Raw genomic sequence first — 12,704 nt, 5'->3', positions numbered from 1 at the left:
AGCAGCTACTATCTAGCATCCAAGATGTTAGCACTAAGCAAATAGGTATCTTACGCTCAGTTCATAAATCCTCTTCATACCTCTATATTTTCACCTCCAGCCTCCCATCTGACCCAGGTACAAATTCAGTTTTAGTAAAGTAATACAAGCATTGTTCAAACAGGACGTGCACATTCCGAGGATGAGCCCGTTCCTCCAGCGCCAGGCAGGATGGAGAAACTGCAGAAACACGGTTAAAAGCCACATGGTTAGAGCTGTAAATCTGTATTTTTCTTTAAACAGTTAGTTTTTCCTTTTGTATGTTACCAGGCTGAGAGTATCCGAGGTCACACTCACTGTCAGTGACTTCTAGGATCAAATTATTAATTTTTAGTGTTAAACTGTGAAACACACCCCCCCCACTGCCCGGCATGAGGCTGAGCTCCAGTGGCTGATTCCTGGTACGTGATGAGGCTGGGCTCCAGTGACTGATTTCCAGTACGTGCTTTTCAGACAGCACCAGGAGCGTGCTATGAAACAGATTTCTTTTTGCTCTCCCACAGCCTGTGCTGGCTCTATGAACGTTTGAGAATCAAAAGGTTGTTGGAGAGAACAAGTGACAAAGCATGAGTCAAAAATAAACAGGCAATAGATGCTCACACCAGCACACGCAGACCATTGCCATTAACTGACAATTAGAGAGAAATAAGGCTCTCCCCACACCCAGGTTTGAGGCCACGTTAGTCTGTGGTAACATCTGTCACACTCATTTTTTTGACGTCTCCTGTGTCAGCTATGAAAGAAACAGTTTCTGACCAAAACCAGATTGAACTGCCCCACTGTGGTGTTGTTTTTTTGTTTTTTTTTTTTTTTTTTGTTGCTCCCCCTTTTCCTACTTAATGATCCAGAAGTTTCTGCCCAAAATGTAAAAGTAATTCAGTATACACAGTTGTAGTGGGAGGGCAGGGGGAGAGAAGTGTGGAAAGATAAAAAGAAAAAAATATATTTTGCAGCACAGTCATGTATTAATAATTCAAGTTTTGTGTTTTTTTTTTTTTTTTTTTTTTTTTTTTTGTCAAACTAAACCTGAGCCACTGTTTTGAAGTTTTTGTTTGACATGTACTGGAAAAACTTCAGTCAGAGCTGAACCCCAACCCTACTGGTTTCTTGCTGTGGAAAATGTATGCCAAGGATTGTGCTCCTCAGAGACATCACCAGCTTCCAGCTATCCCAGGCATTTAAAGCTTGGATCCACAATGGAGAAGTGGTGGGTTTATGGCATTTTCCTGACTACAGCTACAACTTTAAGATGAAAAGAGCTATTTCTACCCTTTACAAACTTCTGGCTTAAGGAAAAGGTTATTTTATTGGCAACAATATCACCTACGAGTCCAACACGGCAGGGCTGGTCTCCTGGAAGCACCACTGAACCAGCTCCACAGACTGCCCAGGGCATTGCTGTTCAGAGAGACCATCACACGCTCGGACTGGAAATCGTTCAGCAGTACATGACTAGGAGGTGGTGTTTATCTGCTACTGTAGAACACCCTACCAGTTCAAGTCACTAATATATGTATTTTTTTTTAGGAGCTCTGATGAGCTTGTTTACTTTGAGACCCATGTCTCTGCATATTTTCAGCTAACTCTTTACATTAAACATCCAAAGAAAGTTCACAACACCCAGTGCCTGTGTGTCAGCAGTATTTCTCAATCAAAATTTCTAGCCTACAGAACATCTCCAACATTTCTCAGAGATGAAACCCTGGATGAAGTTAATCATCTGGAGCTAAACTTGCACGGCTAACATGCAGGCCAATGTTGTAAGAAACTTGATAAACTGTAATGCCACCTTCAGCTAAGGAAGGTGGCTCCAAATTATCCCAGGGTCATGCACACTTGTAACCCTTGGCTACCAACAGATCAACAACAGAACCCAGAGTTGCAATATTCCCAACAACTGCTGGGAAAACAGAACCAAATCTGAGTCACTGCATCATAAGAAGTTAAGTCCTCTATTAGTTCCAGAAATTATAGATGAGCCTGTGCAAAATATACAAGTTCTCAGTTCAAGAAAATTCAATTTAAGCACATTATTTATCATCTCTCACTAATCTACACATGCCAAAACCTTGTCTTTACTCCACATAATTTGAATATTTACCTGCAAAACAGTAAGAGGAAAAGGCAAAGGTGAAACACTCACAGAAAATCACATAATTGACAAATGCAGAAGATAAAGATGATCAGTAAAGAGACAATTCTCTTCTACCAGTGCCAAAGGAATCTTCTGGTAGAACACAAGGCTGTCTTGTTTCAAGTGTTGCAGGGTGCCAGGAACACCCAATGCAATACAACAAATTAAACATACATTTGGAAAAAAATAATATTATTATCGCAGTAGAAAGAGCGCTGCCTCTATTTAACATGTGCTTTGACGTGGTTTCTTTCAGGAGGATTTATCATCTTTAAATTAACAAAACAAAAACAAAAGAGTCTTTGTAATACGAGATCTGAACTGTCAGTCACGACACTTGCAAAACCCCGTTACAACACTTCTTAGACACAAACTGACTGCTCTGTTATACAGCTTGTGCTACAACAGCACTGGACTATAGAAAGCCCAATCCCCAGACTACACCTGGACTGAAGCGGCCAGGGCTCCTTCGGTGGCACCTCATGCAAGTGGCAGGACACGGCTCTCGTCTACACGGTTCAATTCTTTACTCTCAGAATAAGACAAGCTCAGCAGTCGCAGGCGTTGCAAACAGCCCTACAGCACAGAGCTTTCACGTGCTTTCCATGGTTAGCACTGAAGCTGTCAGCTTTTCCACCATGAGCCCCAGAATTCCCCTACTATGTATTAATTCTAATGCCATTCCTACTGGAAAAAGAAAAAAATGGTTTGTTTTTCCAATCTGCAGTAGCATTTCAGATTTTTGGATATTTATTATACATGCCCTTAGGTCTTCTCTTTGGAGTAGTAGTTTTGGACCTTTCTGGAGTAAACTCTTCTACTGCCATTCTCTTTCAGCATCTCCTCATGCTTTCTGAGCCACCTTTGCTTTTCTCCTTTCCCTCTCCATCCTACCATTGGCATAGAGCCTACACTGAAAAGCCAAAGAGCTTTTAAGTGCAACTCTTCATAAGTGGAGAACTTCATATAGAGGAGAACTTTATATATGGGACAACTTTGTAGAGTAGGGTTGATGGTTGGACTTGATGATTCCAAGGGTCTTTTCCAACCTGAATGATTCTATGATTCTATGTCTTCCTGGCGAGCTGGGAAACCATACTTTATTTAAAATACCTAGAGATTAATCTTTCTTTGTGATACTAAATAATTTATATCCATCAACACCGACATTCTCTGGACCTCTGATTGTAGTTCCTGTTCTCTTCTAGACTCTAATAACAATGTCCTAATTTTCCTGAAGATGCAGCCCTTACATAGATTTTATTTTAAAACATCAGAGATTATATTTGTCAGGGAAAAAAGGCACCACCCCTGCGGGCTTTGGACAAATATTCAGATCTGCTAGTATGGCTGTATTTCAAACAGCTGTGTCAGCGTGATGCGTGTCTTGTCAATATGCACTAGTTGCACATTACTGTTTAGCCAGCTTATTTACCCATGAATGTATAACATGCCAAACAATGAAAGCATGTACAAAATACTGTTTTGTTAACTGATAATTATTTTTAATGGTAGCTTTGATTATTAAAGGGCTTTAACATCCTAAACAGCCAGTGTAGTGCAAGAAACTAGAAATATATGCACTAACCAACTATGGGGCCTCAGAGAAGACAGACAAAGACAAAACTGCAGAATCAACCCTGCATGAAAGCATTTACTTCAAGGCAACACTGTTGCCAAACACCCAATATGGGCTTTTTTTTAATTGTCTAGCCAGTTCTACAAACTATAGGGAGATATCCAGGAAACACTGAGGATTTCTGTGGACTCAAGTATAGGGCTTTGAAAGAGCTTTCAAAGCAAGAACCTATAGAAGCACACAGTTTGTAGTAAAGTAGAAAACTACCTTTAAATTCTCCAGGCATTCTGTTGCCCGTCAGATACTAGAGAACAAAGTGAGAGCTGCAGGTAAACACACAGCATCTTCCAAATGGCTTATTAAGTAATGAATGCAGCCACACTTTTATTCCAGTACTGTTTACTAGCTGGTTTCTTTCTGATTCCAGTCAGTGCTATTTCCCAGCTTACTCAGAAGTCAACAGGCACTACCATTGTAGTCACGAGACATTCCCAGTCCGAGCAATGCAGGATGGATGCAAAAAGCAAATCTGAAATACAGAAGCACGTGTCTGAAAGACACGACCAAGACTGGCAAGGCATTCTTAACCAAAGACACACCGAGGGCTACCTTAAGAGAGCAGCAATTTTGGAAGGAAAAGCTTAACTGATTATCTGAGATCAAGACATCATGTAAAAAAACTCAAGAAATTTGGTATGGTTAATATAAAATGCAGGAAATGGTTTTCTAAATGAAGCTTTCTATTAAATGTATTAATAAACTTACTGGAAAATATGCTGTGCTGATTTTCTGTCTTCTAGCATTTGTCCAAGTTTAGAGAAAATACAGAATATTTTCACAAGCATAATTCTTACATATGTGGATGTGCTCTTTTTTACTACCACTGGTAAAAACAGAATATATTTTTTCCTGTTTTTTTTTTAATATACATTTCATTTAAAACACTCCTCATTTGTGACAAGAAAAAAAAAATCCCCAGATTAAAAGAGGGTTTCTGATACTTCTCCCTTACTTGTCATCCTTGGCAGAGTCCTTCAGGTTGCATCCTAGCTTCAGCTGCGTTTGTGCAGCCCTTCAGGAGGGCACAAACACCTGGTCCAACACACTGATACTTAGTAATTTCAGACCCAGGAAAGAATCTGATTCTCACTACTGTGATCCAAAGAGTTTGGGGGGTGGGGGAGTGGGGGGGGTGGAGGAGGTGTGGGAGGGGTAGGGGTGATGTTTGACTAAAACAAGTGCTTCCCTTGAGCACACACAAGTTTTCAGAAACAGAATCCTTAGTATTGAATTTTTAGATAGTTAGCTAAGGGCTTAGTATGTGAAAGATGGAAACACAAAGTGCGTCAACATTACTTTTAACATTAACATTACTTGCATTACTTTGAACATCTTAACTCAAGTTTGGTGTGAGATGTCTATCTGCAAACTCAAATAAAATCCCATTTTCCTATACAACATTAAATTTTACATTAAGCTGGTGAGGGAGATTTTTGAAAGACACAGAAACACAGCCTTGTTTTTTGAAGAAGGTGATTGAACTGCCCAGGATCAGGGTCCAAACAGTCGCAGCCAAACTGGTGCACCAGGGTCACCTGATTTGTACAGTACTGGAATAGTCAAAGTATGTAACTCATTGCAAGTTTGCATACTTTAACTGGAGATTGCATTGAGTAGCTATCAGGTTTTTTTCAACATTGATCTTTGTAGTTTGAAAATAAAAATAATTTAAAAAAAAACACACTGAAAAATAGATGGAAAGCCCCGGAAACATAAGGTGAAGCACCTGCTCCAAGCAGACCTATCTAGCATGTAATGGGAACAAAGCAATTGTTAAATGCCTGCGAGTTAAGTGTTACAAATTCTTCCATTTTAATTGAGTTACAAACAACTTCAGAAAGAAACCCTTCCCTAACCCACAACATGAGAACAAATGTTAAAATACACTTTCAAGTAGATGATAAAATGAAATGCTCTGTCAACAAGCTACTGGCTTTTAAGTATATAAAAAACTATTCCAAATAACATTATGACTGAAAGACAATCAAGGCAAATAAACATAGATCTTTGAGTCAGTCTCCAAACTTGTTTTCTTGCTATTTGTCAAGTTCATTATTTAAACACAAGATTTTTTTTTTTTTAAATTTAATATACATACTTATACAATGACTTAAATTAAGGCATAATCGAGCTGGCTGAAGTTTTTAGTAAAATGTCTCTGCTGCTTTTTATTAGTAATAATTGGTTCAGATTACTGCTGGCAAAAGTAACACAGTCCATTAAGGAGGAGATTGAAAACCAGATTTCTTTACTACTACACAATCTCCCATTAAGGTGATTTGTAAATTAAATGTAGTGTAGGCCTTTGGACTCAGGAAGCCTTTCAAGGAACTCACCATTAAATCAACTTATCAGACAAGGCTTGAAGCTTTAAACTGAAGCTGGTAAAACTCTGAAGCCAGTGTGGTTTTACAGAAAGCCTTTCACATTCTAGAGATAGAATAGCATCCACCCGATGTGAGACACATAGAAACAGAAGTCATCACCCAAGAAAGCACTCTTGAAAGACTGAACCAAAAAGACAATGGCTGAAATGTACAGACAGACAATAAAAGAGAGCCCTTCAGAACACAACTCAACATGCCAACTGGAGACTCTAAAAGCACTGCCTCCGATCATGTCACTGTGATGGTACTTTTGTAAATGACATTTTGGGCTCTCATATACCCTGAAGAGTACTTCTTCCATGCAATTTGAAATCATATTCTAGGATCTTAGAATACTTCCACTTTCTATTTAATTTTCAATGTGAAGTATTTGAGGCTTTCTGGGATTGTAGTTTAAGTATAGGACAGACACCCTTGATAAAGCCAAATGTTCTTAGATGGAATAAATAATATGCAAATAACATCATCCCTCTATATGTATTAAAGCTGATACATAAAAGACTCAATCATGCTATACAGGAAAACACACAATTTCAGGAAAATAAAGTAAGACCAGCTGCACCCCAAGAAGTTTTGAATCACAAATTTAGTCCTTCACAATGACATATATCAAGAGGTGCAAAATAATAGGCTGGATCACCGCCTCATTCCAGAACCTGACTGGCCATGCTTTGGCTACTCTTGGGGCAAAGACAAAACATGAGGCAGTTGATTAGTTACTGAGCAGAAGCAGCTTTAAATCACAACTGACTATAGCACCATATGTGCTTTCCTGGGAATGAAAACACCAGATTATTTTCTTCAGAATTAGAAATTGTAATTATATTCCTTAAACAAATAACAAGTAGATGCTCAAAACCCCAAACATATGAGCTTTTACTGATTGACTTTAACATTTTCCCAATGAAAATACTTCCTACTAAGCTCAGTATAGTGCTGCTACCTACTTTCTTACCTATTTGGTTTGTATTTTATTTCTAAAACATTTAACATTCTCAATATGCTTTTGCTTCCAGTGTTCTGCAACAAACACTATTTATTTTCAGAGATGGCCCCTAGAGTTCATACGAGTGCTTAGAAATCTTTCTGTAGCTCCATTCATCCTGCCTTTTAAACTAGACTAGTAGCCAACCCAGGTACCTGGAAGTAAAAACAAAGACAAAAAAGTTAAGAGATGCATTTAATGCACCACGGTAGTATAAATCCTTTCAGAGGCTGGTAATTGAACCATTCTCCGCATTTCCTGAATGTCAGTTTATACTAAAGCATTCCCTTGTATCAATGGCTTTGACAAGTAGGGAAAAGTAAAGTAAAAGGTCACAACAGGGAAAGTGCTAAAAAAAGTATCATGTTTCTCTCAACTAAGCATTGTAGCAGACTTGTTCAATGCTTTTCTCCTCTATGTTAACCTACGCTATGCTAAAGCAGCAGAATAGCCACACAAGCACAGAGTACTGTGTAAATAAAGACTCTTAATACTATCCCGGTATAATGAAAATGGAACGGTCAAAGGCATTCACTAATAAAATGAAATCATTGAAATCCATACATTAGAACCCTTGTAGAGCACCATAATTCAGAAAGATGTTTGAAGTGTATAGCTGTACCAAAGCTGGAGGCAGAACATTCGTTGATGCATTTGATGATCAGACTCCCAGTGAGGTTCCTCAATGAACGCAAACACTACTAAACCAGGCCTAAATACATACTGGTTTTATATGGATATGTTTGTGAGGGAAGATAATGAGTTCTTATCACATTGTTTATTCCAGCTGTTTTTGCTCTGCATTTAGGCATTTGCTTTCAAGGTCGTCCTTATTCTGACCAGCTGGTTTCTCGCTCTGTGCAACAGAAATTTCTGACTGGTCCATCTTTGTGTCGGTATCAGCCGGCTCCTCTGCAGCTGAGGTGGGGCTATGCAGCTCCTTCACATGGAGGGTAGGACTGGTCATTTGCTCTGTGTTTTGTTGTGAGGCTGGTACGTTGCTGTCTTTGGGAAGCTCAGGGCAGTTGACAGGAGCGATCACCAAGGGAGGCTGAGGTAGGTCTTTCTGCAAATGGAAGATGACAGTCAGAATGATGGAAAGCAAGAATTACTGTGCCCAGTTATGAGGTGTGATGGTCATACAAGATGAAGATTAAAGGTCCACCATCTCTCTTATCATTCTCCAGTAGTGGACACATGCATACTGTTACCCTGTCTTTGTGTTTTGCAGTATACAAAGGGATTTTTCTTCCAGAAATGTGCTTAATTGCTTTCTGCCCAATTGTTCCTTGCTGATTTCAGATATGCTCTGCTGTTACACAGGAACAGACAAACAGCACTTTGGCACTTCTTCATTCTCTGGCTTTGCCCACCCTTCCTATCAGTGTACAACTGCTAACTATTTCATCACATTTCAGATGATCTCAAATATCTTTCCAATAGTTAAATTCAGTTCTCTAAAGGAAAATCGTGAAGTTTATCATAAATAATTAAATAATAAAAAACCTCACTGGGGGGAACCTCTAGCTTGATAGATTTGTCCTTTAAGTAATTATTCAAAATCTATAATCATGCATCACAAGAGGAATTATTTCTTTTGGAATCAAATTAATTTCATTTGTACCACAGCGAAACTAAGTGATAATTTACTATATTGAACTATATTTCTACCTTCAAAAGCAGTAGGCTGTGAAAAAACATGAAGAAAAATGTTTTAAGGACATCTATACAATATGATGTTATCTTTTCTATAATACAACAACAATAACAACAATCATAATAATTTCAACAGAGGTCCAGCCAGTAAAATTATGGCAGAATCAAGAAGGACAGACAAGGTCTACTTTACATTTCACTAGCCAGTTTAGGTGGCCATAAACTTAAATGTTGAAAGAAAGAAGACCTTACTAAGGTTAAAAAAAAAGTATGTAAGAAAGCAAACAATCAAGCAGAACAAAAATCTTTGGTTTTGTTTGATAATACTGCAATATTTTACTCAACTTTAATTCTAGTTAGGTTTTTATAATATTAGTATTTCTTGAAGACACTCATATCAAACTGGTATTCACCGCAAAGCCGCTGCCCGTCCAGAACATTGCAAGCTCCTTTCTCCAAAGAGCGACGGCAAAGCTGGTGAGAAGAGTGCAGGGCACCAGGTAGAGGAGGGCGGGCTGGCCCATCTGCATCAATGCCAGGGCAACAAAGGTCACAAGGAGGCCTATGCCATATGCTGGAAGGAAACAAACCCAGGAAAAAAGTTACTTCGATATAGCCCTGCTCAAGAACAACTAAATAATTAGCCAGATGAGCATGCTAACAGGAACTTTTTCAAGAAATATGTAAAACAACATCTCCAGAATTTTTTCAGGCCTCTTTAGACACAAGCATAATATACACAATGTAAACTGGGAATAGTGCTTTACTTAACGGAGATACTCCAGTCTTTCTATTGATAATAACATGTTGTGAAAGCAGTGTGACCGGCATAGTCCATCCTGGGCAATTAGATCATTCCCTTAAGCAGTTTGAGAAAGGCAAAACAAACAGATGAAATAATTTGCCTCGTATTGTATTTATGAAGTCAGATACAGACAATTATTTTAACCATTACAACATGTGCTTGTTGTTTGGCCTGGTTTTTGGCTGTTTCTTACTAACTTGCAACATCACAAAAAAACCCCCCAAACCAACAACAAACAAGCCAGCTGTATGTTATAATTTGTTATTCCTTTCTACTTAATTTCTGCATATAGTCTGCAAAAATTAAGTAGAACAGAAGAAGCTAGGATGGCATAAAGTATTTATTTTCAATTACATTTTCAGAACAATGAAGCTAAATCCAAATGATTTTTACTCATAATCAGATGAAGACAGACATTGAGGGGCTGGAGCGTGTCCAGAGAAGGGACACGGAGCTGGTAAGGGGTCTGGAGCACAAGTCTTGTGAGGAGCAGCTGAGGGAGCTGGGGGTGTTCAGCCTGGAGAAAAGGAGGCTGAGAGGAGACCTCACTCTGTACAGCCATCTCTTCTCCCGAGGAACAGGTGATGGGACAAGAGGAAACAGCCTCAAGTTGCCCCAGGGGATGTTTAGGATGCATACTGGGAAAGATTTCTTCACAGGAGGGGTTGTCAAGCCTTGGAACAGGCTGCCCAGGGAAGTGGAGTCACCATCCCTGAAGGGATTTAAAAGATGGGCTGATGTGGTGCTGAGGGATGTGGGTTAGTGGTGGTTTGGGCAGTGCTGGGTTAATGGTTGGACTCGATGATCTTAAGGATCTTTTCCAACTTAAATGATTCTATGATTAGAATACTCAATAACTTTTTCAATTCTTCAAAAATGTTTTTTTCAGGGCACAGTATGTTATTAGTGACAGTTCCTTATATGTAGCTGAAATATTTCTTCTTGTGATTTAAGTCCATTGCCTCACATCTTATCCCTGTGCACCTGTAAGAAAAGCCTGTCTGTCTTCTCTGCATCCTTACATTAGGTAGCTGTAGACAGCAACAGAGTGTCCTCTTTGCCTTCTCTTCTTTTAAAATCATGTACTTCAGCCCTCAGCCATCTTCATGGCCTCCACTGCATTTTCTCCAGTACGTCAATGTCTGTCTGACACAAGGAATCCTGGTTAAGACTCTGTCTTAACTGCCAAACTGAGGGGAACACTCGCTTCTCCCACAGTGCTCAGTGTTCCTAACACAGCCCTGTATGTGGTTAGTTTTAATTCCTGCAATAGTGCACTGCTGAGTCTTCATCAGTACATGATTTTCCCAACAATTTCTGTGAAAGTACCAGGTAAGACAACAGTTTCATTTCAGTATATTTGAGAGGAAAATATTTAATATTTAGTACTTTGAAATAAAAGCATCCCTCTAACTCTGCTGTAAGTCCTCAAGAACCTTGCTATTTTTTCAAAAGAATTTCTAAAGCATTTTTTCATTAAAATTTTTCATGATATTAACTGCAAGCGTCTTAAGTCTTCGCTAGCATACTTTGTAACAAAGCCAACAGAAATCTGTAAAATCCTATTCACTAGTCATCTTTAAGTCCAGGGCATGTAACTTTGTGTATTCTAAAAATTAAAGAAGAAAACTAATTTGGAGGTGTTACAGCCATCATAATACAATTCTTTGCATTGTGCACAGGTCACAGATTTTAGAATATATGAGAAGTTAAGAACAAGATATACCTGAACCTGAATTCTCATACGCATTAAATGCAAAGATTCATGAATTGAGAAACCAGAAATCAGTAGCCAAGCACGTATAAAGACAGTGTAGATGTAAGGGTTATAGCGAGACAAACCATGGTAACAAGAAGCTCTGCATACATATGGCAGACAAAACAGCCCAGGAAAATGACATCCAAAACTTTGTGACGGAAGGTCTGGCCTTGAAAGTACTTTATTATTAAACAGAAATATTTTTAGCAAAGGGAGAAGAAGAATATAAAAGAGAAGTATGTAATATGAGATCAATGTATACTTTTAAAGGAAGCAACTTCTGTAGATATTGTTAAGGTGTCACTGTGATACGTACCTATTGTGCAGGCTACAAAATAGACTCTGGACGACTGCACCTGGATATCAAATCTATGGCAATAGGCTACGAGTAAGCCTAGGAAAGGAAAGAACAATTCAACATGCTTTCAACCCAGTCACACATTAAGATACACAAAATCATCACATGATCTAGAAACTTTTAAGATTTTTTGGTTTTAAACACTTATTTAGACACCCTGGTGTTTAACTGCTATGACAGCATCGTTCAGGAGGCTGCAGAGCTTACAGACCAGCTATATGATAACACAAATCTAGTACAACAGAAACAGCCTAATAATAAAATTAACGTTTACAAATACACATCATCCCTTCCCTAACTAAGAGCTGTAAAAATACAGTGTTCACAACACGAATAAGGGTAAGTTCATCCCTTCCAGCTCCTAGTAAAGACAATAGAAATTTATGGTTAATGACTATGCATATTATAGGTTGGGGGGAGGAGAAGACATGGATGGGGATGACACAGTTCATATTTCCCTAAATATGAGAAAACAGACAAATGATTTCTCAGAAGAAGTGTAAAAGCCAGAAGATGCACACTTGTTTTCATCTACAGTGGTGCCAGGCATACTTCTATAAACTATCAAAATCAAAATTTGAGAGAAGGTGTGGTAGAAACACTGGATGTTACGTGACTAACAAAATTACGAAGTTTTGAGTGGTGGTATGTGTGTGCCCTCAATTCATGTGCAAATGGACAAATAATATCATCTATCACTACACTATTAAATGTTTTATACTACGAAATTAGTTGCTAAATCAACTCCTGAGATTTCTCTAAATTTCTTCATTTCACTGCATGTAAAACTGAACCACGAGATTCATGTGGGCCTCTGCAAACCTCATGAAGTTCAACCAGGCCAAGGGCAGGGTCCTGCACCTGGGTCGGGGCAATGCCCAGCACAACCCCGGGCTGGGTGGAGAATGGCTGGAGAGCAGCCCTGAGGAGAAGGCCTTGGGG

General features: G+C 38.9%; 1 protein-coding gene across 2 annotated transcripts in view; it reads right to left on the bottom strand.

Moving 5' to 3' along the window:
- Positions 1-5,600: 5,600 nt before the first annotated feature.
- Positions 5,601-12,704, bottom strand: part of SPPL2B (signal peptide peptidase like 2B) — a 27,914-nt gene continuing 20,810 nt past the window's right edge. The window contains exons 13-15 of one of the 2 annotated variants that reach the window (XM_014962729.1): positions 11,721-11,798; positions 9,254-9,414; positions 5,601-8,250 (exon numbers count right to left, since the gene is read on the bottom strand). In XM_014962729.1, the coding sequence (XP_014818215.1) occupies positions 7,963-8,250; positions 9,254-9,414; positions 11,721-11,798 (527 nt within the window). In that variant the 3' untranslated portion in view covers positions 5,601-7,962. Of the gene's footprint in view, positions 8,251-9,185; positions 9,415-11,720; positions 11,799-12,704 lie in introns of both variants that reach the window. The other variant, XM_014962730.1, reaches the window with a different exon arrangement.

This window comes from Calidris pugnax, unplaced genomic scaffold (genome assembly GCF_001431845.1).
Source record: "Calidris pugnax isolate Ruff unplaced genomic scaffold, ASM143184v1 scaffold952, whole genome shotgun sequence".
NCBI classification, from domain to species: Eukaryota; Metazoa; Chordata; class Aves; order Charadriiformes; family Scolopacidae; genus Calidris; species Calidris pugnax.
The sequence above is the reverse complement of the archived record's forward strand: the minus strand, read 5'-3'. Positions and strand labels throughout refer to the sequence as shown.